Source organism: Sprattus sprattus (assembly GCF_963457725.1).
Source record: "Sprattus sprattus genome assembly, chromosome: 1".
Lineage (NCBI taxonomy): Eukaryota > Metazoa > Chordata > Actinopteri > Clupeiformes > Clupeidae > Sprattus > Sprattus sprattus.
In genome coordinates, this window is record NC_137920.1 from 27,587,421 (window position 1) to 27,613,095 (window position 25,675).

The window sequence follows — 25,675 nt, forward strand, 5'->3', positions numbered from 1 at the left end:
CAAATCACCAATAGAGGGCGCTCATGCACCAGCAAAGTTTAAGGGGCACAGGAGGGAGGGGTGTATTTGATTGGCTCTTGATCTCAAATACCAACAACCTTTAGCCAGGATCAAAGATTGCAGCTTTAGATACCACCACACACAACATATTCACCCCAAAGACAGTAACATGCATAAATAAGCAGACACAAAATGGGAAGAAAAAAGTCAGTGTATTTCACAATTCATTGAGAACATAGAGCTGCAAAAAGAAAAAAAAAGATGTCTGCAAGCATCATAAGTGCCTTGATTAGCCTTCCATGGAGGTGAGAGGACATTATTAACCCACAAGATCAGAGCAAAGGTTAGATCATTCAATCATGTCTGCTGAGTGATAGCTAGAGTTCTGTAAACAACATCTGATTAGATAAATGCATTTACAACTCCAGCAACATAGAACGAGCCCAGGTCAACAAGCCTATTTCTCGAACCTAAAGTCTATGTCCTTTAGGATACAACGGCTGGAAACGATCCCCACTGGAGCTGGGGCCACAACATAATTACAAAGTCAGTTTACAATCACAGAAAAACAAGACAGATTGGAATAATCCATTGTGGAGCAATGGGAAGTTTAAAAATCACGGCTCATATAGAAAAGGTCTGGAAAACATATTTGGATCACATTTGTCACGTACAACACTTGCATGATAAATCAGAGGGAAAGAGCTTACAGATTCCATCCTTAAATTGCAATATGCCCTCCAAAGTGCAAGGTAGGTCATATATACGAAACGTATACTTTTTATATGTTACTGCATAAAAAAGGGGCCATAATTATGTGTGTGAAACCACTGATTTTGTTTATACAAAAGTTTTTCCATTTGGGTGAATCAACTGACAGCAGCACTGACAGGTCTGATGGGACATCCGGTGCATGTGGTCGTTCAGCCTCTGGGATTCAGCTGCGCCCCAGATGACCGATGGACCAGCTGCAGCTTGATGGGTCTCTTTGGAGCCATGAGACCCACGGAGTCCAACTCCAGTGGAATCTGAGGGATGATTGGGGAAATTAGTAATCAATAATAATCAATCCTGAGTATTACATCAAGAGTTAAAGAGACTTGCATCATCACCATAGAACATCAAAATCAATGTTAATCACCAAAATGATCACCGATGTGGCCATTTAAATCTAATACTTTCAAACAAGTCAGCAAATTGATGATTAATCACAAATGAAGGTGTTCCTCTCACCTCGGTCTCAGCACAGGTAGTGATGGTAAATCTCTGCAGCAGCTCCACAATGCCCAACTTCATGCTGATGAGAGCGAAACGCATCCCGATGCAATTCCTGGGGCCCATTCCGAACGGCATGTACGAGTACGGGTCAATGGTGTCCTTGTTCTCCTTATTGAACCTGAGGGAATGACATGAGACAGTTGCAAAATACATGAGAATAGAAAAAAAATCCTAAACTACTGTTATAAAGTGAAGTCAACATTTTAGCTTGAATGTTATTTTGATAATAGCAATTGTTTGTATTCTGTAAGCAATCCTCAGGAATACTGTAAACTTAATTCAGTAGATCTCCTATGGAGTAAGGAAGCTGTCAGAATGTTCGTGTGTATAAAATAGATATGCGTGCATATTTTTTGAAGTTGAGCAGAAAATAAATATTTGTAAACTCTTACAAACACGAAATGCAACTTCACGATTAAGATTTCTTTATTACGAATACGAATTCACGAATTCCAAACACGAAATGCAACTTCACGAATACGAATTCACGAATTACAAACACGAAATGCAACTTCACATTTACGGTTCCTTCAGTACGAGTACGAATTCACAAACGTGACTAAACTGTCAAAAATACGTCACCACTTCCATACGTCACCACAGACATTATTATTGAGCAGAGGATACATCGATCCCAGAGGTTAGATTAGCAAAGTTCGTTGATGTTAGGGGACGTCGTTTAGCTTTCCACCTGCGAGATATAACGATAACGTTAACGTATTGTGATCATGTTCATGTAGGCTACAGTGTTGGTGTAACGTGGTAGTAGTAACGTTAGCAGAGACGGTTTGGTTCTAAAGTGTCTAGTAATAGTATGCTGATGTACAACTGTAGCCCTTTTGTACTTTTTATTGACATACTTTTTGGGTGATATTTCTGTCAACCCTCCCGTGTATCCAAGGATTAATCCGAATGTTTGACATTAAGCCCGTGTTTCCGTAACCGAAAAAGTCTTGTATATATCTAAGCAGAATAACATGTGAGAGGTTGTTTGTGGACATCCTCGCGGGTGTGGTTCGGCCGCAGGCATGAAGCTGAAGGCTGAGTTTATATTATCGCCACGGGTGAGGGTCAGAGTGCTCCCAGTCCCACCTCCCAACGACTAGGCAACCAACTTTTAAGTGTGCTCTGGCCATGCTGAATGGGAATTTGAATATTAATAGTGACATTTTTGGATGCACTGCCTGTTGGATGTACAACATGCACTGCCTTTTGAGAATGCCAACAACGTAAGAGGGTATGTCAGTGACCGTGGATGCAGAAGTGAAAATGAATGCCTCCTGATTGATGACGTACTGGAAATAGTCCAGATCCAAATGTGGCCGATCCACTATCTCCACTATTCGGGTTAACAGGCTTCCAAATAATTTAGTCAACAGTGATTCCTGAAATATCAGATATTTCAGTAAGGTTACCCATAAAGCACATTAACATTATTTACATAGGCTATAGATGCCAATTCAGTCTATTTCGCTTGAAGTTGTTCTGTTTGCTTTTAATGCTGGTTGAATTCAACTGAAAGCCAATCATGGCATGCTGCTAGATTAGGGTGACCAGACGTCCCGATTTTACCGGGACCGTCCCGATTTTGAGTTGCGTCTCCCGATCCCGGAAAAAACCTGTCGGGACGCTAAAATGTCCCGGTTTACACCAACCACTGTGAAATTGTCCCGGTTGTCAGCGATTACATAACCAATGTGATCCTATTATAGCCTGATCATTAACTAAACCCATGCTGAAATACTAATAAAGGGTCCAGCGTATGATTTGAACAATGTGTGTTTGTGTGTCAGTCAATCGTAGCGGTCTGCGTCTTCAACCTGTGCAACCAGCGTTACAATGTATTTGTTTGTAATGTCTATTCAACGACAGCCATGATAATAGCCATGGAGTTTAGCTCAAAGTAAATGATGCAGGGAGTGAAATTGTAAGTAGTAGCCTACAGGTAGTAACAGAATATGGCTGAAGTTGTTATCTGTAGTTGTGAACGATTGTTACCCGCTCAAATTTAGGTTTACTTTAGGTAATCGTTATATCTCGCAGGTGGAAAGCTAAACGACGTCCCCTAACATCAACGAACTTTGCTAATCTAACCTGTGGGATCGATGTATCCTCTGCTCAATAATAATGTCTGTGGTGACGTATGGAAGTGGTGACGTATTTTTGACAGTTTAGTCACGTTTGTGAATTCGTACTCGTACTGAAGGAACCGTAAATGTGAAGTTGCATTTCTTGTTCTGAATTCGTGAATTCGTATTCGTGAAGTTGCATTTCGTGTTTGTAATTCGTGAATTCGTATTCGTAATGAAGAAATCTTAAACGTGAAGTTGCATTTCGTGTTTGTAAGAGTTTTGATGGATTGTAACAATTAAGTAAGAAGAAATATAACATCATTTAATTAGTTCAAGGGGTTTTTAGTCACACACACACAGCAAACGTGTAAAGATGAGTTAGAAGGGGAGGGTCATTAGACAGCCTTCTGATTGGTTGGAGTTAGATTACAGGGGGTCATTTTATTGGGTGAGGAGTTCAACCACTCCTGAGGAAGATGGGAGTGTCTGTTTATGTTTTTAAATATGAGCCCGCGAACGCAGCTCTGCAGAATTGCTGCCGGTGGTTTTTCTCTAATTGTGGCTTAAAGATCTGCAATTAAATCGCACTGAAACCAGCATTTGTAATCCATCTTCTTATTGTGAATTAGTTTATAATACTCAGAATCCTCCACAACATATTTTGGTAGACCACGACGGGATACTGAAAAGACGGAGAAATCAAACTCAGCCCACACTTGAATTCGCTCGCATTCTGCAAAAGGCCTCGCTTAAATTTAAAGGTAAGTGAATGCAGTAGTGTGTGATTTCGAAGTGGGTTGTGTGTGCTCTCGTATTGTCTTCAGTAAAAAGGACCGTGTGGAGTTTGGATTGTAGATGGGAAGTTTCAGTGTGGTTGTAGTTTTTTTTTATTCTTGGGTTTCTTTTGTTTGACGGTAAAAAAGGGAAAGTAATAGGCCTACAGCCACGGAGGCTGGTAGTAAGTCCTAAGCCAGGAAGGCTAAATCTCACGGGAGATAGGATTTTTTTATTATCTACGCGTTGTGTGAGTGTGTGACTGCGAGGGTTGAAAAAGGAACGTTTGTTTGGGATTTGTGTGATAGGGATATTTCACTGTTATGAGATAATTAAAGATCTCTGTAAAAAGCAGTGCTTAAAACGGAGTATTTAGGGATTGCTCCATAGTGTGCATGTGTGTGAATGATAGTTAATTGTATTCCTAGCTTGCAGTTAAGATCTAGCAGCCTACTCGTGTGGATGACGAACGCTGTGAAAATCTTTCTGGTAATTATATTAATATCACATCGCCATATTTTGCATTTAACTTGATAAACTTACTGAAGGGATTCAGGAGCCAAGTCATTTTGAATTGTTATTAGAATATTTTGACAGTATATGAACGCAACGAGATTTCAGTTCATTCCAGGTAAAAATCTGGGTGGATGGCTAGTTGTAATGAGCTTGTAAATTGCCGTTGTAATCCTTATTGAAACCATAGAACACAGTTCGGGTTAATTCGTCTTGTTTATGGGTAGGAATTGGTTGATTTCGTGATTATTCAGGACGAAGGCTTGAATTTGTGGTATTAAAACACGAGCGACGTACTGTTTAACGTGTTTATTATTCTAATACATTGATATTAGTACCGGCGACGCATATTGACACTTTGTAGACACGAAGGAGATTTGTGTGTTGTTGGAAATAACAATACTAGGCTGGCTGTTATTTGTCTGTGAGGAGGTAAGCATTTTGTATACACGTGGGTTTTAAAAACGAAGACTCGACTTGTATTGTTGGCTGAAGGCTTGATTTAGATTGGAATACTGTGAATAGTGTGGTTGGATTATTATTAGGAGACGTGGTAACTATATATACTTTAAAAACGAAAGTTCATAGTTATATAAACTTTGTAGTTGGAGAATATATATTATTGCGAAGTGGGGTGTATTTGCATTTCTTTGTTGTCCACGTGGAGGTGTGTTGTATACTCCTTTGTTTAGGAAAGGTGGGATTTTCAGATCCAAGGAAGTATTTCTTTGTGAGCCTGTGTTTCTGTAAGGGGGGAAGGTGGTTCCTCAGATCTCACGTGCAGTTGTTAAAAGTTCAATTGATAGTTTTATTTTGAGATGGCTTCAGTGGAAGTAAAACATACGCCTTTAGAGGTAGTAATTGAATTATATCCATTAGATGGAAAGTTGGTAAGGCATCACTGTAAAAAATGGTCAAAGAGAACTGAAAACCACAACATTTCATGGCCTGATCAGGGTTCATGTGATATAAAGCTTTTAACTCAGATGGAGGGTAAAATCTTGGATTACAAAATTAAGGATAAAAGTAGAAAGAGGAAAATGAAAAGACAGAAGGAGTTATATACTTTAACATTGTTTATGACAGTTGCTAAAGAAAAGGAAATTAAGCACAGGCAAGATTTATCACAATCTACAGAAGGGACTGAAAGAGCTGAAGGTGATATGGGGGCTGGAGAAGAGTGGATGACCCGGGAATTGTTTGATCTGGAGGAATGCGTGAGCAAGACAGAGGACAGTTTGCCAGGCCACATGTCTGAGAGGAGTGAAAATGTTAATTTAGAAGTGGGGGTAGTTCCTCTGTTATCAGAAGATGTGGAGGGAGATGAGGATGATGGTCAGTTAACAGCAGGGGCACAGGAGATGCTTAGAATGGATTTGTATTTGGAGAAACAAAGAGCCGAAATGAGGAATATCAAACACAAGGTTAAACAGTTAGAACATTTGGTGATGGAGAAGGAGAAGGAAGAGAGGGAGAGAGATTGTATGAAGTCACCAGTCAGGAAAGTGGATTTGATTATGCCTTTAATTACAAAGGGAACTGGTTCTCAATACCAGCCATTCGGGCACACAGATTTGGACGGTTTACTATTACGGCTTCCTACTTTACAAGAGGGAGCGGGGATGTGGATAAGAAAGTTTGAAGCGGAGATGATTGGGAAGCGTTTAGCTATAGGAGACATTAAGATGTTACTAAATCAGATTCTCAATAAAAAGACGGCTACCGAGGTGTTGGATAGAGTGGGACTAGGAAGCATTATGGGGGACTCACTGGTGAATGAGGCATCATTCGATAATTACAGAAACAATGTGTGGAGAGCTCTGAGAGTGGCGTACCCGAATAAGTTGTCTCTGTCAAGTTTGTCTATTAACAGGTTAAGATCAGATGAAACTCCCGCTGCATTTTTGGAAGGGGCTGAGGCGTACTGGCGTGTGCAAATGGAGACAGACGTACATATTGATAAGGGGATGCAGCAATTAATGAGGAAGGCCATTATTGAAGCACTTCCAGTGTTGGTGAGAGAAAAACTGGAGAAAAACGATCGGATTGCAATTATGTCAAAGGCTGAATTTAGAGATACTGTTACTCATTTTGTTAATGCACAGAGGAAGATTGATGCTGAGTTGAAAAAACAAGCTGGTGAAAGACAGAGGAAGTGGGTTCAGAACCAGTTGAAAGAGGAGGAAGGGATAAAAAAGGGTCAAGTACAGGCACTGCGAATAGGCATATTTGCCCAGGCACAGCGGACAACACCATTTTCACAAATAGTACATGATCCATCACCACAAATACATAGGCGGCCATATTGGGAACGGCCACCTCAGCCTCATCTTAAGAATCAGGCCAAAGAGTGGGGAGATAGTCAGGTAAGACACAGAGGGGGTGGAGCAGGCAGCAGCAGCAGGCCAGGCATTGGAATGGGACAGAGAAAAAGAGATGAGCCCCGGAAGTGTTGGGTTTGTGGCCAAATGGGACATATTTCTAGACATTGTGTTAACAGACAGGAGGTGGGAGAACATAGAGACATTAAGCCACAGGTGGGTAAACCCGGTGGTTTTGGCTCCATGTATTAAGGGTCATTGTTAAATTCAGGTTTAATTCAGTTTGATGGGAGAGAGAAACAACACCGGGTTATTGATTTAAAAGAACCCATTTCATCTCAAGTTAAACAGATGTATTGGATAGGTTTATTTGGCTTAGAATGGGAAGAAAGGATTTGGAATGAGTGGGGACCTGTTATTTATAAGTGGCATGGGAGTCTCAGAAATCATTGTGTTCAAATACATTGTGCTGTTATGGTAAAAGATGTTATTGGTACAGGAGGGAATGATGAGTGCGATGAGAAATGGAGAGAGGCATTATATGGAAGGACGGTGGTTTGGCTAAAGGTTAAGTGTATAGTTGTGGGACCTGAAGGCGTGGCAGCATTGGTAAGATTGGACCCATCGTTGTACACTTTAGCCCGTGATGTTGGAAACATAACACCACACGTTACACTTAAAGTGGGTCTTGGGTTTAAGGAGAGCGATGTTGGTAAAATGATGATGAGAGCCATTGCCAGCATGTGGCTGCCTTTGAATGGATTAGGAAAAGGTGACGTGAAAGTGTCACAGGATAACACCTTAATGCAAATCAGACATTCAGGTCGCTTAACGGGGGAGCCTCAAGGAGTCAGAGTGATTGAGTGAGAGAGTCTGGGGAGTAATATACAATGAGTGAACTTTGCAGGAATCCATACTGTTTATATGATGGTCATGAAGGAATAGTTTTAGTTATTAAAATGTTAATTACATGGGTGTTGATTGAGGATTGTAGATTGGTAGAATGAAATTAGGGGTTTATCTTATTGGTATAGTGATTGGAATTGGATTATGAATAGGACTTAGTGGGAATAAAAAATAAATAATTGAATAATTGGATAAAGTATGGCTATATGAATATTGGATAATGAATTATAAGGGTTGGTGATTGCTCCTTGCTAGTGGTATGTTTTGAGTTTCACACATGGGATTATTAACAGTTTAAGAATATGAAATTAGGTTTACTGGGGAAATACATGTTAATGATGAAAGGCATATTGGGTTGAAAAATGAATTTTATATTGGATAAATGCTGGAAGTTGGATAGTTGCAGCTAGAATACAAGAATGTGATTCTAATTACAATATAAATATTGTGGTATATAGTTAGTTAGGTTAGGGGTTCTGGTTTAAAACTGTTTGATAATGATCTGTGTTGAAATCTCTTTGTTGCAGGCCAAACAGCAGGAGAGAGAGTGAAGGAGATTAGAATATGCGAGGGCATCGGGGGTTGTAGTAGAACGCTGTGGAACTGGTTGATGAGACAGAAGGGTTTATTTATAAGCAAGGATAGGAATTATATGAATTATGCTATGGTGTAAGAAGTTGATGTTAGAATATGAACTAGGAATAAAAGATGTAATAAATAAGGGGGTAACACATAAGATAAATCCTGAAATAACATTAAGAACAGGGAAATTAGATGTGCATTTAAAGATAGAAGAAAGTGGACAATGGGTAGACAAAGAAAGTAAGAATGAGAGGGTAATGTAAAGTAAGAATGGGAAGGTAAATGGAAAGTTAAAAGAGATATAGAGAAAGAGGAATAGGAGATGTAATGTTTCGCTTAGTTTTCACATACAGATGAGAGGAGTGACAGAGAGAGAAGCTGTGCGCAAGCACAGTGGAACCTGGAACCAGGTTGCGGGATGGATTGAAAATATTTAAGGTTGTTGTGAGGAAATATGTATGTGAAAATAACAGTGATTTTAAGTGTCTTACAGGATTGGTGAAAAGAATCTCAAGAAAGTGGAGAGATGGTTTGTGTTTTCGTTGGTTGATGGGAAGTAGGGAAGAAATGGTTTGATTATTGATCCAGGTGTGAGTGGGGTACTTTAGTATTCGAGCCTACCAACGTCAGCCTTTGTAATTATAATGTAACTAAGGGGGGTGTGCCTTCATGCTTTGAAAGGCCATGTGTGCATGATGTCTTGCTAAAACAGTGTCCTCAACAATTCAGTTAAAGCCAAGCTTAGTAGTAAAATTATATTCTGTACATATGTGATGACATTAGGTCAGGGGAATAGACCAAACATATTTCAAAAGGGTTAAAAAAGCAGGCGTGTTAAAATATGGAGTTGCTATTGTGGCCACATGGCAACTTCATACATGTTATCTGCCTTGTCTATTTACACACTTTTAGTTTTAAGTGTGTAAGGGGGGAGGATACAGAAAATTAGATTTATGGGTTTTTGGTCATTCATATATGGGAAGTAAAATTTTGCATAATGCTACGGTTGTAGCATCTATATTGATGAATAAAGGAGTAAAGATCGACCTTGGGGCATGTTATGGGGTGTGAGTACAGGTAATACTCACTGATATGCTTCTTTATTCTTTTTATGGTTCAGGAATTTGATTACCTGAGCTCAGCGGTAAAATAAAGGTGAAAGCCCTGGATTGGGCCGCTGAATTTCATTGTTTCCTGGATGTATTATACTGAAAGGTATAAGTGTACAGGTAGTGTACTATATATGATAAGGTATAACTAACATAGACATTACAGAAGAGTGATGGATATATTTATATGATGGGTAAAGGTATGTCTGATGACAGAACTGAAGCCAAGAGATGGTAAGTGTCATGAGCTGTGGGGGAGATACTGTAGCCAAACTGATGGTAGTTTATTTAACCCATTTCTGCCTAAAACGCCTGCTAAAAACGCCTGTTAAATCCTATGCTATTCTATGAGAAAGTACCTCATTTCCTGAGGGTTTTCTGAGAAAACAGTAAGAATTGTCAACGTCTACAAAAACCTTAATATCTAAGCCTCTGTAGCACTTAGAAACATGAAATAAGATGCATTGTGAAGGTAAGAACAGCAGGTTTTATTAAAACCTGCTCCCTGAGCACACAAACAACAATAACATTTGTAAAAAACTCTCAAACACACAAAAACAATATAAATCAATGATATAAAATACAATAAATACAATTTTCAAGTATGCAAACATTATGAGGGAGGGGAAGAGGGGGAGAGAGGGGGAAAGATAAATGGGGAGGGAGGAGAGGAGAGGGATGGAGACATCCTGGGGTGGAGCTGGCCTCGCAGTTCACATGGAGCATGAAGCCATGGCGGGGTTAACGTTATCCTGGAGATGGAGATATCTGTAAAAACGTATGGCAAAGCATTCAATCATTGTATTATTATGAGACCCACCCTCTCAGCTGGTGCTAAGACAATGGCCTACTAGACTGTCTATAGGGTATAGGGGTTATAGGTGTTCATATGCCAATTGTTCAGGTCTCTTTGAGGCACAGACAGGGACTACACATTCAAGTTGGATACACAATAAAGCTACACTAACAGAATAGTATATTTCCAGTTCCATCAATGTTATTTATAGTATTTATATTTATTCATAATTGTATTACTATTCATTATGATGTATTATGCTATACAGTTCTCCACGTTATTTTTCTTATCTAAAATCTTTGGACAAAAACGTCTGCTAAATGTAAATGCTATTTATTCATTATGCCATTATTGTATCTATAACTAACATTATTGCATGTATATATTATCAACCATCATCACCATTAGTAATCGCTATAGCACCACTATCATTACTGCCCATTCCGTTTTCTAAGAGAAGAGAACTCGGAAGATCGCACAAGAAAACAAAACATAAATAATTACCTCCAGATCATTGCCGGTTGTCCAGTCCACCTGGAATCCCTCCTCCTCTCCTTCCGTGCCCACAAAATCCCACTCCTGTGCCGTATCTAATGGATCCTCTGACACAAAGTCATTATCCTTCTCCCTCTCAGTCTCAAATCCTTCAAAATCTATGTCGAAATCACTGACATCGCTATCAAAATACTCCATGTTCACTGCTACTTCTTCACTGCTACTTCTCGCTAGCCAGCATGGTATCACTGAAAACAAGCACAGAATATCGCGTGGCTATCTGATTGATTGACGTGATTTTCAGCCAACCAAAGTTCATTTTGGTGGTCATCTGATCTTTAGCAAAGCCTTAAGACCCCTCCCATGTGTAATTTTAACCAACCAGAGTGAGTTATACGCTGCATTCGTCATGAAAACAGCACGTGTACAAAATGCTGCGCTACGCAGCAACCGGCAGGAAAGCCTGTAGCTGCCAAATGTGAGGACCCTGCCTGATGTGAGTCCGCCAATAGGATGTCTAGAGTCCGCCGCTGCCTGATGTGAGTCCGCATGCGCAAACACAAACGGTTTACGGCAGAAGGCTCAGGAGCAAACTATCCAAGACGTGCATTCTCATACATGGTTTAATATCAACGTATCTGGCTTCTCTTAACGCATAATGTAGGTTTATTTAACGTAGTGTTTTATAATTTTGTCAACGGTTTACAGCATATGGCTCAGTGTCAACATATGGGGCTATGTTGTATTACTGTTACTAGTAGGCTAATGAATGCACTGCTTAACTAATAATTCAATAAACATGAAGCTTAACATCATAAACCTTGGTGGATTTCAAACGTAAACAAATGCGCTTCTCATTCCACTTCATGCTGTAGCCTACACCACCGGCATTACCTGGCTCGTTGTACTACAATAGTGTCGCAAAGTTTGCGCATGCGGCCTCACATCAGGCAGGTCCTCACATTTGGCAGCTACAAATCCTATGCTGCGCTACGCAGCAACCGGCAGGAAAGCCTATGCTGCGCTACGCAGCATCCGGCGCCAATGGGTTAAGGAACTGAAGTTATGGTGAGTAGAGAATAATTATGGATAAGATGAAATGGTTTATATTTATATGTAAGGTAACTAGGTAAACTACTGGGAAGTTTTTAAGTCTACAAGGAGCAGTCATGCTGGGACACGAGAGTTAATTGAAGGAGCATGTGAGTGGAAAAACTGAATGTTTGTCAGCTGCATATAACAGAGGTGTGAATGGAGAGGAAATGCAGCTGGAAGTGTGAATGTCAAGGAAGGAATGGGGGTGTGAGTGTGCGAAGGGAGTTACTGAAGAATGGTTCAGCACACTTGCAGGTAAGTATATGTTTTATGTGGAATCTTTGTTTTATTCAAGCAGTTTGGGAATAGTATAGTATAGCAATAATACATTTATGGGAAATAGGCAGTAAAGTAATGCAAGCTCTGGATATTGTACAACACACTTTTGAAGTATGTCTAGGAAATATGTGAAAATAATGTGTATAGATTGTTTTTAATCTTTGAAATTATGTATACACAGGTGGACGCATATGGACTGGTCCAGTCGGGAGACTGTTTATGGGTTAAGGTTCTTAAAACCGTGGAGCCTCCAGCCAATAGGGCTGGGAGGTAGAAGGATTAATTGTGTTGTACTGTGTCAACTGTTTTGCAGGGCGTAGGATCACTAGGCGGTGGGACGACCACGATTCAAAGGAGCTGATGCTCTATTGGGGACCATTTGGATGCAACTCGACCTGGCTGAGAGGTTGCCAAGGTCATGGATATGCTGCAGAAGATGGATGGGTCCCATCCTTGAGGGAAGGAGCCTGATGGGACATCTTCAGAGAATGCTCTCTGGCGGAATCAGATGGAAGGCCTCATCAGTGGAACTTGAAGGAGATGCTTGTTGTGGGACATCTACAACAATTATACAACGGCGCAGAACATACATACATATTAGGACGGATCATCTGCATAACATTGCATTCACAACTGGAGCTGAATTGTTTATTCCTATATGTTTTTAAGTTTTGTTTGTATTGGTTAAATGAAGGATATTCTATAGACTTCGTGATACTGGTGTAGTTTTTTTCTGTTTGGTTTTCAGAAAAGTAGCAGAGAGAGGACAAGGAACGCAAGGGAGCCAGTGACATGATGCAAGGACCAGGCCATCATCATCATCGCCGTTGAGATTCATCTTACCGGTTGGACGGCAGTGACAGCAAGACATGAATGGGACTTTCATGTTATACACAACTGTATCAGAAATGAGAATAAGAGATGCATGATGTCACTCACAGCTCGCGAAAAGGGGTGTCGTCGTACGAAGACGAGGCAGCAAGAGAATTTCCCCAAGATATAAATTTGAAGATTGAAGAAAAAGGGGTTTTCGCTCTTGCCTGTGAGGTCAAGGAAATGCCATCTAGGATGTCAAGAATACCAGAAAGGACATTCATACACATAAGGACTGTTTCAAAGGCACAACACTGCATACATGACTGGATGTTTATTGTTTTGTATTGTATGTTTTTATGTGAACGTATATTGCCCACCTGAGAATGTAAACATTACTGTGTGCTCATTTAGGACTGCCCTAATGAGACTGTGGTATAGTATAGGGGGTTTTAGTTAAATTTTGTTTAGAGGGAGTGAATGGACTGTTTAAAATAATGCTAAAAATGGGTTTTGATTTATAGGAGTTCAAAGGTAATTGTTTCATCATATAGGGGATTGATAGTGTGTATTTGATAGAGTAATGAAGATTATGTTTAGTGTGTCTGGTCAGACACAAAGGGGGGAATTATGATGGATTGTAACAATTAAGTAAGAAGAAATATAACATCATTTAATTAGTTCAAGGGGTTTTTAGTCACACACACACAGCAAACGTGTAAAGATGAGTTAGAAGGGGAGGGTCATTAGACAGCCTTCTGATTGGTTGGAGTTAGATTACAGGGGGTCATTTTATTGGGTGAGGAGTTCAACCACTCCTGAGGAAGATGGGAGTGTCTGTTTATGTTTTTAAATATGAGCCCGCGAACGCAGCTCTGCAGAATTGCTGCCGGTGGTTTTTCTCTAATTGTGGCTTAAAGATCTGCAATTAAATCGCACTGAAACCAGCATTTGTAATCCATCTTCTTATTGTGAATTAGTTTATAATACTCAGAATCCTCCACAACAGTTTACAAATATATATTTTCTGCTCAACTTCAAAAAATATGCACGCATCTATTTTATACACACGAACATTCTGACAGCTTTCTTACTCCATAATCTCCCCCTCTCCCCATTTCGCATGTACCTCTCTGGTTTGAAGTTCTCAGGTTCAGTCCAGAGTTCTGGGTCTCTGTGAAGGGCATAGGTGGGCACCATGACAATCATTCCCTTGGGGATGATGATACCGCTGATGTCTACCGTCTTCTTGCACATCCTCTCGAGGCGAGCAGCAGGAGGGTACAGGCGCAGCGTCTCGTTGATCACGCAGTCCAGATACTCCATCTGCATCAGAGCTTCATACTTGACCTCAGCCTGGAGAACAACAAGAGTGCAAGCGGTTCTCACAACAACTCAACCTAGAACATCAGCATCAACCTAGCAACCTAGAACATTAGTATCTGGCAGGATAGTAACTTTTGGGGGGCCATGCACATCTTGCACTGGTAATCTTGCACATATCTTGCTCTAGTAATCTTGCACAGTCCAACTATCTTACTCCACTGGTTTCAGGGTTTCCTATGAAGTCCCAGCCTACGCTGCAACAAGAACACCGCAGTGTAGGTCCTCAAATACAGGCTAACCATATTACTGGCTTTGTTTGTGTGATACAAAAAAAAAACAACATCCTAATTTCCATTTATCTTCACCATTACTTCTATTTACCAAAGATTACACCACTATGAAATACTTATATATATAATATTCATTTTTTTTATCGAAAAATCTAATATCTCCCTGGCTCAGAGGCAGAAAGGTGACCTTGTCTGGGAAGACTTCATCAATCTCGTCGTGGAGAATCTTCAGGGTATCTGGGTTTGTGGCCAGAAGGTAGAACAGGAAATTCATAGTTGCACTGCTTGTCTCGTATCCGGCAAAGATGAAGATCATTGCTTGAGACAGAATCTCATGGTCACTCAATCCTAGGTAAAGGACACAGATGGTCATGAGAAAGTTGTTGAAAGTCAATTAACAGTAAGAATCACATGGATACTAATTATCTGAAATGTCAGAGAATATGGAGGGGTATTTATTTGTTCACCGCCATTCAGAGAGAGGGGGCGATACCTTTGTTAGTTACGTCCCCGTGTCCATGTTCCTCTTTCTGTGGAGCCTGGGAGTCCACCATCAGCTGTAGAAAGTCCACTCGGTTCTGCAGACATTAAAAGGCATGCAGGCACAAGGATGAACTTCACCTTCAGCAAATAGAGCAATGGAACAGGGGCTTGGCAAAGTATAGTAGTGATTGCCTGAGAGTAAGCGTTCTAAAAGCTTTATTTCATCATCCTCTATATGTGTGTGTGTGAGAGACTGTGTGTGTGTGTTTGTGTAAGAGTGTGTACAGTATATATACATGTGGGTGTGTTATATATATACAGTATATATATATATATATATATATATATATATATGTATATATATATATACGTATATATATATATATACATGTATATACACACACACACTGTATAGTCCGCCAGACAGTATTGAAAAATACATTCTGACGGGACGAAGAGACCCCCGACGCGCAGTAGAGTGTGTCAGTATATACAGTACCAGTCAAGAGTTTGGACACAACCTTTAATTTTTTTGGAGAACATTTTTCTTTACTTTTATAATTTTCTACATTGTAGATTTACTTTTATTTTTTTCTACATTGTAGATTAATACTGAAGACATTTAAACTACGAAAGAACACATATTGAATGATGAACTAAACAAAAAAAGTGTTATCTACCATGTAGAAAATAATAAAAGTAAAGAAAAAACTTCTCAAAAAATGAGAAGGTGTGTCCAAACTTTTGACTGGTACTGTATGCACGTCTATATATCAGTAAAGTATGTACGTGATTAAATCAGTCTTAAATCAGCAGAGTATGTATGTATATATGTACGTGTATAAATACGTTTTATATAAGCAAAGTATGTTTGTATATACTATGTACGTGCATGTATCAGTCATCTATAGGTCATCCAGACTATCACTGACCTTGCTAGAGTTGGTCACCCTCTCAGCCTTAATGGTCTGCAGTGCAGCGTAAAAGAAGTCCGTCACAGAAATGGGGAAAAATGCAAAGTTCATGCTCTCCAAGATAGGTGCCATGAAGGGAAAGAACGCTGAAGGTAGACAGAGAACAGCACATGTGACCACAGACCACACTGGTTGATTTCCCTAAAGACACTGCAGCACAAACTAGCTTCTTTACAGACTTCTTCACATCCATATTCCTATTCAGTTGTGAAACTCCAACTCACACATTCACATCCATATGCATGCTAGGCACAGCAATGCATGGCTATACATACCCACAATCAGGAAGATGGGGTTCAACAAGTCAAACTTCAGCATTTTCTTGATGTTGGTGACAAAGGGGTCTTTAGGGTTGTTTAGGGAGTCGATGTCCACACTGAAAGCTGTGCTGGTCACCACATCCATGCTGTAAGCCCCAAAGTACCTAAAAACAGGATGTTTTGCTTTAAATTCTGTATACGAAACGGACTGGTCCCAAGTACACAATGGTGTATTCTTCAAATCTAAATGGTCCTTAATAAATGTAAAAGTAATGTGAAGAGTTCCAATAGAACCTTGGCTTCGTAATATTGTGGAAGCCTTGCTTATTGTGACAACACGTCATATTCCCCCTGGAATTCCGCCCAATTAGTCCACAGAAACACTCACTCTTTAGTGTCTGATGCCTTGGCCAGATCTGCATCCTTCTTCATGCTGTTCACCAGGTTGTGTGAGTGTGTCTTCATGATCCCAAACATCTGATGAGTGAGAAACAGACACACGTGTTGGTCTCCAACGACCCTGTAAGTATGGAGTTATCATATGGAAAGTGTAGCAAAGGGAGAGAGCGGTCACCCCAATTTTTCAGTATAATTAATAATTATATGTGTTATGCCGGTCATACTAAAACTATGGTTTGGTGACTATCAGTTACTGTGTGAAATGCCCATCTTATGCTCTATGATTTAAAAATTATTTTGAGAAGATTTCATTGCGACCACAGAATAATTAACTATGGCTATTTAGCATGTTGTGAGATGTTGCAGACTAATAAATCTGTTAAAACAAAACAAATCATTTGACATCCTATCACTCACACCCATGGCAAGCCATTAGGATACGACAGTCATAAAATGATAAGATTTCCCTCATCATACTGCCTTTTGCGTTATATAGGGGGCTGTCAAGGGTGCAGCTTAATGATAAAAAGGTTATCACCAAGGAGGACAGTGGAGGAGGAGCGATTAAGAAAGAGAGTGTTACAGAAGAGACCAAGAAACCTTTAAGTGGCCACTGGTGAAAGAAGAAGGCATTTAGGTAGAAAAACATTTAATTGTGACTGACACATTCACAGAAGGGTGACACATGTGGATGACAAATGTTATAAATGTGTTCAAATGTTCTGAAAATTGTAACGTCTCTGAATCATGAAAGAGAGAGAGAGAGAGAGAAAGAGAAAAAGACCTCCTTTAAGCGGCCACTGGTGAAAGATGGAGACAGCACACTACGAATCCTTTTCCAGTCTTCATCCTCAGCTATGGACACAGCATCATACATGGGTCCATTAAGGCGGAAATTCTGTAATGGAGTGCATTCAAATTCAGATTCACCTAATTTGTCCTGGAATACATGTACAGATATTTAAAGAAAATAACACAGTAAATGAAGACAAACCAGGTAAACAAGTAGAAGCTAAAACCGGAATAAATAAGTATAAATACATTTAAATGGTTTAAAGCAGCAAAACATTGGGGTGTTAATTTCATTAAGTGCTCGTCTGTCTTCTAAGTATGTTGAGGTGACTTTAGTACGCCTAGTTCTTGAATATATGTATCAATGACAGCTTATGGTTTTGACACTAGTTGCAAGACTCTGTTGTCCCTAAATCTAATTGTAAGGATTTAGTATATTTGAAAAGTGCAGGAGATGTTGTGGGAGAGAGGTGTCCTGAGCTGCCACACAACCCTACCCGTCTGTTGGTGAAAATCGAGTAGCACTCCTTGACGAGAATGGTTTTGATCAGCTCTGTGTCGGTGATGCAAAGAACAGGCTGCCGGCTATCATAAATTCTGGAGGAAGAACAAGACACAAAAAGGCCAGACTTATTACTAGGCAAAAAAGGTATGGTACAAGATATGATCAGCTTGTAGGGCTGGGCAATTAATCACGATAAAAAAGACATAGAGATGGAGATTTGTTTGTTATTGATGTTATAGTAACATAATCTATATATCTATTATGTTACCTTCAAATAACAGCTTCAAAATAATTTTGGTGGTACACTGATTCATAATAGAGAGAATGGCATTTGTGCTACTGTAATGCAACTTTGAGGTACAGGCAGCAAGACCTCTGGCAAGAACTATGTAATGCTTCATGGCACCACCTCACGCAACAACAACAAGACCCATGTGCAAGCTATAATTCTCTGTATTCTCATTTGCAGTATTCTCTTTATCATGGCAGAGACGACGAAAAAAACGGTTCTGTTGTCCATTACTCTTCCTTACTGTGGGTTCAAAGCCTGACTTTTCTTTCCTTTGCCACTAGTAAACAAAACTGTACCCAGTTATAGTAAGCCGTTTATAAAGATGATGACTTAATGTCATAGTACTATGTTTGGCTATTGCTAGGTAACATTGTAAGTAGGCTCAAGTTTATGTTTTAAGAATGTATGTTGAGCTTTGAACTCTATCTTGTAAGTAGACATCCTTCTTTGGCTTCTGCTGTTGTCGTCGCCAGTTCCATATCCTTCAGCTTGTCAATAAATACACGTGTAGCCTACTAGGCTTCTGTCCATTAGGGCAGTGGTCCCCAACCACCGGGCCGCGGCCCGGTACCGGTCCGTGAGGCATTTGTTACCGGGCCGCACAGAAAGAATAAATAATTTATATCAATTCCGCTGTATTAATTATTAGCGTCTGAAAGGTGTTTTATTTTGAAAAACGACCGGATTTTCCCGGACGTCACATTCGCCTGTGCCTTTTGTCACGTCAAGACGCTTCTCGTTCAAGTGATACGTCATTTACATTTACATTTACATTTAGTCATTTAGCAGACGCTTTTGTCCAAAGCGACGTACAAGGGAGAGAACAATCAAGCTAAGAGCATTAAAAACCTGGTGTAACAATAAATACTGCTTATAAAACGACATAGAAAGAATCTCACATAAGCCCACAAACTAGCGAAAATTAGTAAAAAAAAAAAAAAAAAAAAAAAACATCTTTGGAGAGCTTCTTTGCAAAGGTGAAAAGAGCCAACTAAGGAGCCAGAAGAGGAGCCTACGACCTCAAAAAAAGAAAGCTTCTTTCAACAGACAATACCAGGAGTCATACTTAAAATACGGGTTTATCGCAACAGGTGATTCTCACGCACCAATTCCACTCTGTTTAATATGTGGCGACAAGCTAGCACCAATGAAGCCTTTACAACTGCTTCGGCACATGGAGACCAAGCAACTGATTCAGAGTTTTGGTGAGTTGTATTTGTCATGCACTTAACGTTTGTAATACAATGGTGTTGGCAGCAAATTAACTCCAGCTAACGTTAATGTTAGCTTTTGTGTATGAGCAGACCGGGCTTCATTCTATCAAATTCGCGGTTGCTTCACGGGTGCAATTGAATGATTCACATCAATATAAATGGATGACGTGTAAAATGACACCTTGAAGCCGGTCCGTGAAAAAAATCCCTACATTAAACCGGTCCGTGGTGCAAAAAAGGTTGGGGACCCCTGCATTAGGGGGTGTCGAAACGCGATTTGTATTTGGGACAGTGGCGTCGTGTAATGGGGCTTCAAGTGCTCATTGCTCTGCCTATCTTTGTGACACCTGCTCTAATAAGAAAAGGGCAGGTGTAGCTGTGCTGTGACACCAATGTCTGAAGTTCGTATTTGTTTTGGTTGGGTTAAGCCAGAGACACACCAACCCTACAACAAAGATCTAGCAGCGAAGAAGGCTGAATTGCGTCGTCTGTGAGTGGGCCACAAAGTTGCTCTTAAACACCCCTCTAAGACCATAGCCGACGGCTAACTACATACGTTCTGCAATATTTCTTTACAGTTGTGTTACTTCTCTCCATGCATACAAGACGGAATGATAGACTTAGTCTTCAAATTAACCACGTTAGTTTTTAAACAAGATTGGTGTCAACGGGAAAGAAAATCAACATTTAATACACATAAATAACATTGGCTATGTCAGTTCATCATGATTTAACCCAATCACTTTTACACAAAACCTTTAAGACAGCTGGGTGTGTCTTTTTTTAAAACTGTGATTAATAACTTTCTTACCCCCATATCTTGCCATACTTCTGGAAACACTCCGTGTCAAAATTGTGGAATCCCTGAAGGGAGAGCACTGGTTAACAAGTTTGTATTGTATTCCATATCTAAACTCGTAGTAATTGCCTACACTGTTGACTTTACTGATCAGTAGCCTTCAACTAACCTGAAGCAACATTTTGTATCAGTCTAGAACACAAACCAACCTTTGTGTAGTTCAGCATATTTCCAAAAAATAGCACAGGCTTTGGACCGGGTATCCCCAATTTCTTGAAGACTCCATATGGCCAGTATCCGTACCTATGGCAAAAGTCATCACCATCTTTTTTTCTAGTTTTTGCTAATATTGGATACTCTTTCTTCAAAGATACAAACGTTTTGGTCTCATATTTATTTACAACACACTGTATGCTACTAGCATTTGAATGACCAATTCGATGTTCTGTGGACTTAACAAATCATTTTCACTTACACCACAAGCAGGCCCAGGAATAGCAGGAGCAGTGTCCACGTCTGCGTTGATAAAAAGGACAGATAACTCAACATCTTCGAAACCTCAAGAGCTGGAGTTCCGAGACTGTGTGAGTTGCCGCAGCGAATTGAAAATCACGCTCAGTGCTGTGGCGCTTTGAAAAAAATACCTGCCGATGCTGGTAAATCATTTATGACGACTTGCCTTTCAGGGTCTGAAAAAACTGCTTTAGGCTTCCAAAACAAGGTATGAAGGTATGCTCATTAGCATAGGCCAAACCCCTTTGAGGCAGAAACTGCATTTTAATCGGTTCAGTTAATTCTATGTAAGCGAATTAAATGAAATATAATCAAGCTGGTTGGGCAAAACTGTTGTTGTTAATTTGAGTCAATTGCATGAGCGGACCGATGTGCCTCCACAATCTGCTAAAAATATGCTGAGTCAGGTAGTATGAGCCCAGCCAAGCACGCAACAAGCAGCACAAAAACATGCTTCCGTGCCACTAGAGAGTCACCTCTGTACAGAGTAGCTGGCCTGCCCTGCCTTCTAGATCAATGATAAAACATGTGGAAGCCCTCGCCTGGTTATGCAACACCTGCAATTACCGAGTTCTTGCCTCAACATGTCTTCAAAGCTCAACCTACCCTCTAAAAACATAAAACTGAGCCTACTTACAATGTTACCTAGCAATAGCTAAACATATTGTACTATGACATTAAGTCATCATCTTTATAAACTGCTTACTATAACTGGGTTCGGTTTTGTTTACTAGTGGCAACGGTCGCAAAGGAAAAAAAAGTCAGGCTTTGAACCCACAGTATGGAAAAGAAATGTACAACAGAACCGAGTTCTAAACTGGCGTTGGCATCAAGTGACGCAGCCGCTGGGTACATTATGTAACATGTAGTGGCTGAGGGAAGGGTCACTGTCTTCAACCACTAACTCCACAGCAGGGTGGCAGAAAAAAAGGCCAGGGTGAGTTAAAATGATCCAACACCCTCAGCCCAGCGTTCGGGTTGACAAAACAGCCTAGCATTTTGTGCAGTCTCCAAAAGATTAACCAAGGAGAGTTTTCAGAATTGATTGGGTCAGTTACTGGTCAACAGATTCATCTCTTAGTAATAACAGACATTCATAAATCAGAGAACTACCACAAAATCTTAAAAAGTCAGTGTATTTCACACACAAAATCAGCAGGACACATATTCAGTCCTACACATTTAACAAAATATAAATATATATAAATATTTAACTTAATGTATTTCTCCAATTGTTTGCGTGATTTTATTCATTCGCCCACTTGTTCATACATTTAGTTCGTAGCAGTCCATTTTGATTTTGTGGCATAGGTTCCCTAGCCGCATCATCTTCCTGCACCTGTGAAACTGAACTGAATTGTAAGCCTTAAGAAAACCTAGTCAAATATCAATATTAAACGAATCCCGGAAGTCTCTCTCCCAGTCTCTCTGCCTCTTTTCCGTCCTCTTCTGGGCTTTGGCGTTGAGCGTTGTCCCCCTCTCTCGCCTCTCCGTCGCCTTAGCCACACGCTCCACAGCCTGGGGATCCTTTGCCTGAAAGTGTGTCACCTTGGGGCGAGGGGTTGGCCCGTACCCCAGTCCCGCCTGGTCCCTCTTCAGTATGGTGCGGACTGGCTGTCGTGTCCCTCTTCAGTATGGTGCGGACTGGCTGTCGTGTGCCCTATAGTATGTGTGTATATGTGTGTGTGTGGGGGGGGGGGGGGGGGGGGGGTTGTACAAGGTTATAGACATTATTTTAAAATACCTTTTAACAGAAACGCAACACATAACTACACAAAACATTCCATTTCCCACGGTCACTCTTTAGGGGAAAATCACTCTCCACCTCATTCAGCAAGTAACATGAGAGCATATTCTTTCTTTCCAGAACAAAGGGGGACACAGTGAAAGCCAGGGAGACTAGATGTTCCACAGGTAGCCTAGCCTGGATACCAGCCCGAACCCCGCCCACAACATTTTTGGTCTGGGAAGTTCGGTCTGGCTCTGTGTCAGTTGGGGAGACATTATCACAAGGCAGGATTCTGCCGTACCAATCAAATTGTCAGGGCGGGCTTTATACGATGATGGACAGATTATCAACCAACGCTTGAGTTGAATTAACAGTAGATTCGAATTCGTACCAAGATGGCGGCGTCTTGGGAGCCTGGTTGTGGGAAATATTTTATGTGAATTATGCTATCTACACGACTTTTTTTATGTCTACATTTACTCGGTGAGTTGTGTATGTGCAACACGACTGTTGCCGAGGATTGTATGTCTTAACTGAAGCGCTCTTGACCATTATTGTTAGGAAATGCTAACGCTTAGACCAAAAAAAAACATTAAAACACATAGTAGCTAGCTAGCCTGGCTGCTAATAAGTATAACGTAAGCAGGCACATCTCAACTGATATGACAGCGCATTTTGAAAGAGGAACAGAGAAACGCGATCAAGGCATTTGTCGATCGAAAATACGTTTTTGCCGTCCTTCCTACGGGATCAGGTAAAAGTTTTAATGTATCAGATGGTCATACCACGTTGCTCTGATTGGTTCTAGGTATCCAATTGAGCGAAGAGGCATTTTTCCCCCTGGTTCGTTGAAACACGCCCCATAATCACAGCCAAATGGGTCAGTATCAGACTCATATTCTGAATAGAATTATGAGTATGACATCGTCAGGCTACAGGGAGCCCTGATGAGTCTGACATCTGACATCTAATTAGATTGTGTCTGTAAAAGTATACATACACACCAACATATATACACACATCCATACATATATTCAGGCTGTATTTTGACCGTACCTGTCCCTCTGTCCCCAGTCCGGCTCCGGGGTTCCAGCCGTTGCGGAGCATCATGCGGTACCCGGCGTTGGAGGGGGGCAGGCAGTAGTGTGGGTGGGGCGGCTGGCTGATGCGCCCCCGGTTGAACTGGTGAAGGGTGGAGTTTTGGTGACGAGCCTCTGGCTCGCTGTAGAGGCTATCACACACTGAACACCACTGGGGAGCCAGCTGGGAGCTAGATGGGGCAAGGGGGTGTAGTATATGAGGGGGGGGGGGGGGTTGACAGGGGTAGAGGGTATGTTATGGCAGGAGGTGGAAGGGGTATATGATAGCAGGGGGTATTTGATTGTGGGGGTGAGGTGGAAACAAAAGGGGGTGGGAGAGATAGAAAGATAGCATTAGTATGTTTATGAAAGTAAGTGTGTGTGAGAGTGTGTGTGTGTGTGTGTGTAGAATCTGATCACTTTTACCTTGTTCCCGCCAACCCTCCGCCACCGCCTGCCGATCCTGCCATGCCGCCTCCGTGTTGGTCCAGCATGCTCACCACGTCGTCGTGGCCGGCCCGCTCAGCCAGGTCACGTGCATCCCGCCCCTGCGTGTCCACCATACCCACCCAGGAAGCCCCATGGTCCAGCAGCAGGCGGACAGCTTCCGCCTTGCCTGAATGGCTGGCGCACATCACCGCGGTCCAGTAGAACCCGTCGTGGAAGTTCAGGTCCACCTGCGCCCCCTTGAGAAGCTTACGCAAGGTGGCCAGGTCACCTTCCTGGGCGACATGAAGGAGCCTATGCCCATCTCTCTCAGAGGTGGAGCCCTGTGGCAGGTGTGGCTGTTGCTCTTGTCCACCTCCTCTTCTCCCCCCTCCTGCTGCTTCTCCTCTGCTTTCCTCACTTTTCCCCCTGTTATGTTGACCACCTCTCCTCCTCTGAGCTGTCCTCCGCTGTTGTCCTACACCCTTAGTTTTGTTGCCCCTTTTGGCTGAGTCCTTTTGTTCCTCAAGCAGGCTTTGATAGAAGTGTCGGGCTTCGTCACCAGTGAGAGCCACAGCGCTACGGTCCTCCTCATCTCCCCTGTGTCCGGCCCCTATCCAGATCTGATCGTCTTCTTTCGCCCGGGTGAAATATATTGGGGCGCTCATGTCGAGTTGCTTCGCTTAACTTCTGTGAAATCGACGCGCCGCTGGTTATAATAAAGTCCTCATAGGCTTTTAATGTCTCTGCTAATATGCACAGTTCACAAACCTGTGCAGAGGCACCAAGAAACTGATTAACTTGGAAACAGATAGCTATGGTTTTATCCAGTCCAAACAAGTGATATATGATATTACACAGAAAACTCAGCATGACCCATGGCCCAACATGAACTACGAAAGCCAACCTTTACTTAGCTTTTTAGCAAATTGCGGTTAAAACAGCTAATATTCGTTAGCTGTGCAAGTTAGAAAATTCATGAAACAATTCCGAGTTCAGGATATTCCAGAGTTTCCTACTGGCAGCGGACAACTGATGTGTAAGGATAGCATATCAACAACTTCTTAACCTTCTTAATCTTAAAAGAGAACAACTATAACGATACAGAGAAGAAAGCATTATCGTTAAAGCCTTGGCTAAGATGCCATAGCTCACCAGCTTTGAGGGCGGCGTTACTTCAGCTGGTGATTTACTTTTACGTAAGATATTAGGTGCCACACACCATAAAAACCTCGATCTAGTTTGTACTGTACAGTGCGATATCCTTCAATGTATGATGTACACACATAATCCGAACTATCATAACTTAAGTCACTAGCTTGCTAGCCAAATAGCTAGTTTACGTGTAATCTTCTTCTTTGGTAGCTTACTGTTACCAAAGTAATGCATTACCGCCACCTTTTGGACGGGGTGTGCAGTGACTATACAAAATGACTGTTGTTCATCGCATCGCGTTGTTCACGCACTGCTTTAAATTAAGTTTCCAATTCTAGCAAATCACTTTTAGATAATGCCTAGCTCATGGCAACATTGCATGCAATGTATTTTTTTTCTAGCACAA

General features: G+C 41.2%; 2 protein-coding genes across 2 annotated transcripts; both read right to left on the bottom strand.

The window, feature by feature from the left end:
* Window positions 1–923: 923 nt before the first annotated feature.
* On the bottom strand, window positions 924–20,916 carry LOC308366745 (cytochrome P450 3A30-like; the record flags this gene model as incomplete). Its single annotated transcript, XM_080840488.1, has 13 exons — window positions 924–1,028; window positions 1,234–1,396; window positions 14,163–14,389; window positions 14,837–14,997; window positions 15,143–15,227; window positions 16,065–16,192; window positions 16,382–16,530; window positions 16,755–16,843; window positions 17,550–17,663; window positions 18,055–18,154; window positions 20,380–20,432; window positions 20,577–20,670; window positions 20,843–20,916. The coding sequence occupies 13 exons, from the start codon at window positions 20,914–20,916 to the stop codon at window positions 924–926; spliced, it is 1,542 nt and encodes a 513-aa protein (XP_080696614.1).
* Window positions 20,917–22,131: 1,215 nt separating this feature from the next.
* On the bottom strand, window positions 22,132–25,402 carry gpank1 (G patch domain and ankyrin repeats 1). Its single transcript, XM_080840512.1, has 3 exons — window positions 24,115–25,402; window positions 23,666–23,879; window positions 22,132–22,506 (listed from the first exon to the last, which is right to left on the bottom strand). The coding sequence occupies exons 1-3, from the start codon at window positions 24,780–24,782 to the stop codon at window positions 22,261–22,263; spliced, it is 1,128 nt and encodes a 375-aa protein (XP_080696638.1). The 5' UTR covers window positions 24,783–25,402; the 3' UTR covers window positions 22,132–22,260.
* Between the last annotated feature and the right edge of the window lie 273 nt (window positions 25,403–25,675).

What these genes read in the sequence shown, in the direction of transcription:
- gpank1 (XM_080840512.1), bottom strand. Translation starts at nt 24,782, where the DNA reads ATGAGCGCCCCAATATATTTCACCCGGGCGAAAGAAGACGATCAGATC. An exon ending in GGAGGGTTGGCGGGAACAAG is followed by an intron (nt 23,880 to 24,114) that starts GTAAAAGTGATC and finishes TGCCCCATCTAG; the next exon opens with CTCCCAGCTGGCTCCCCAGT. An exon ending in GACTGGGGACAGAGGGACAG is followed by an intron (nt 22,507 to 23,665) that starts GTACGGTCAAAA and finishes CCATACTGAAGA; the next exon opens with GGGACACGACAGCCAGTCCG.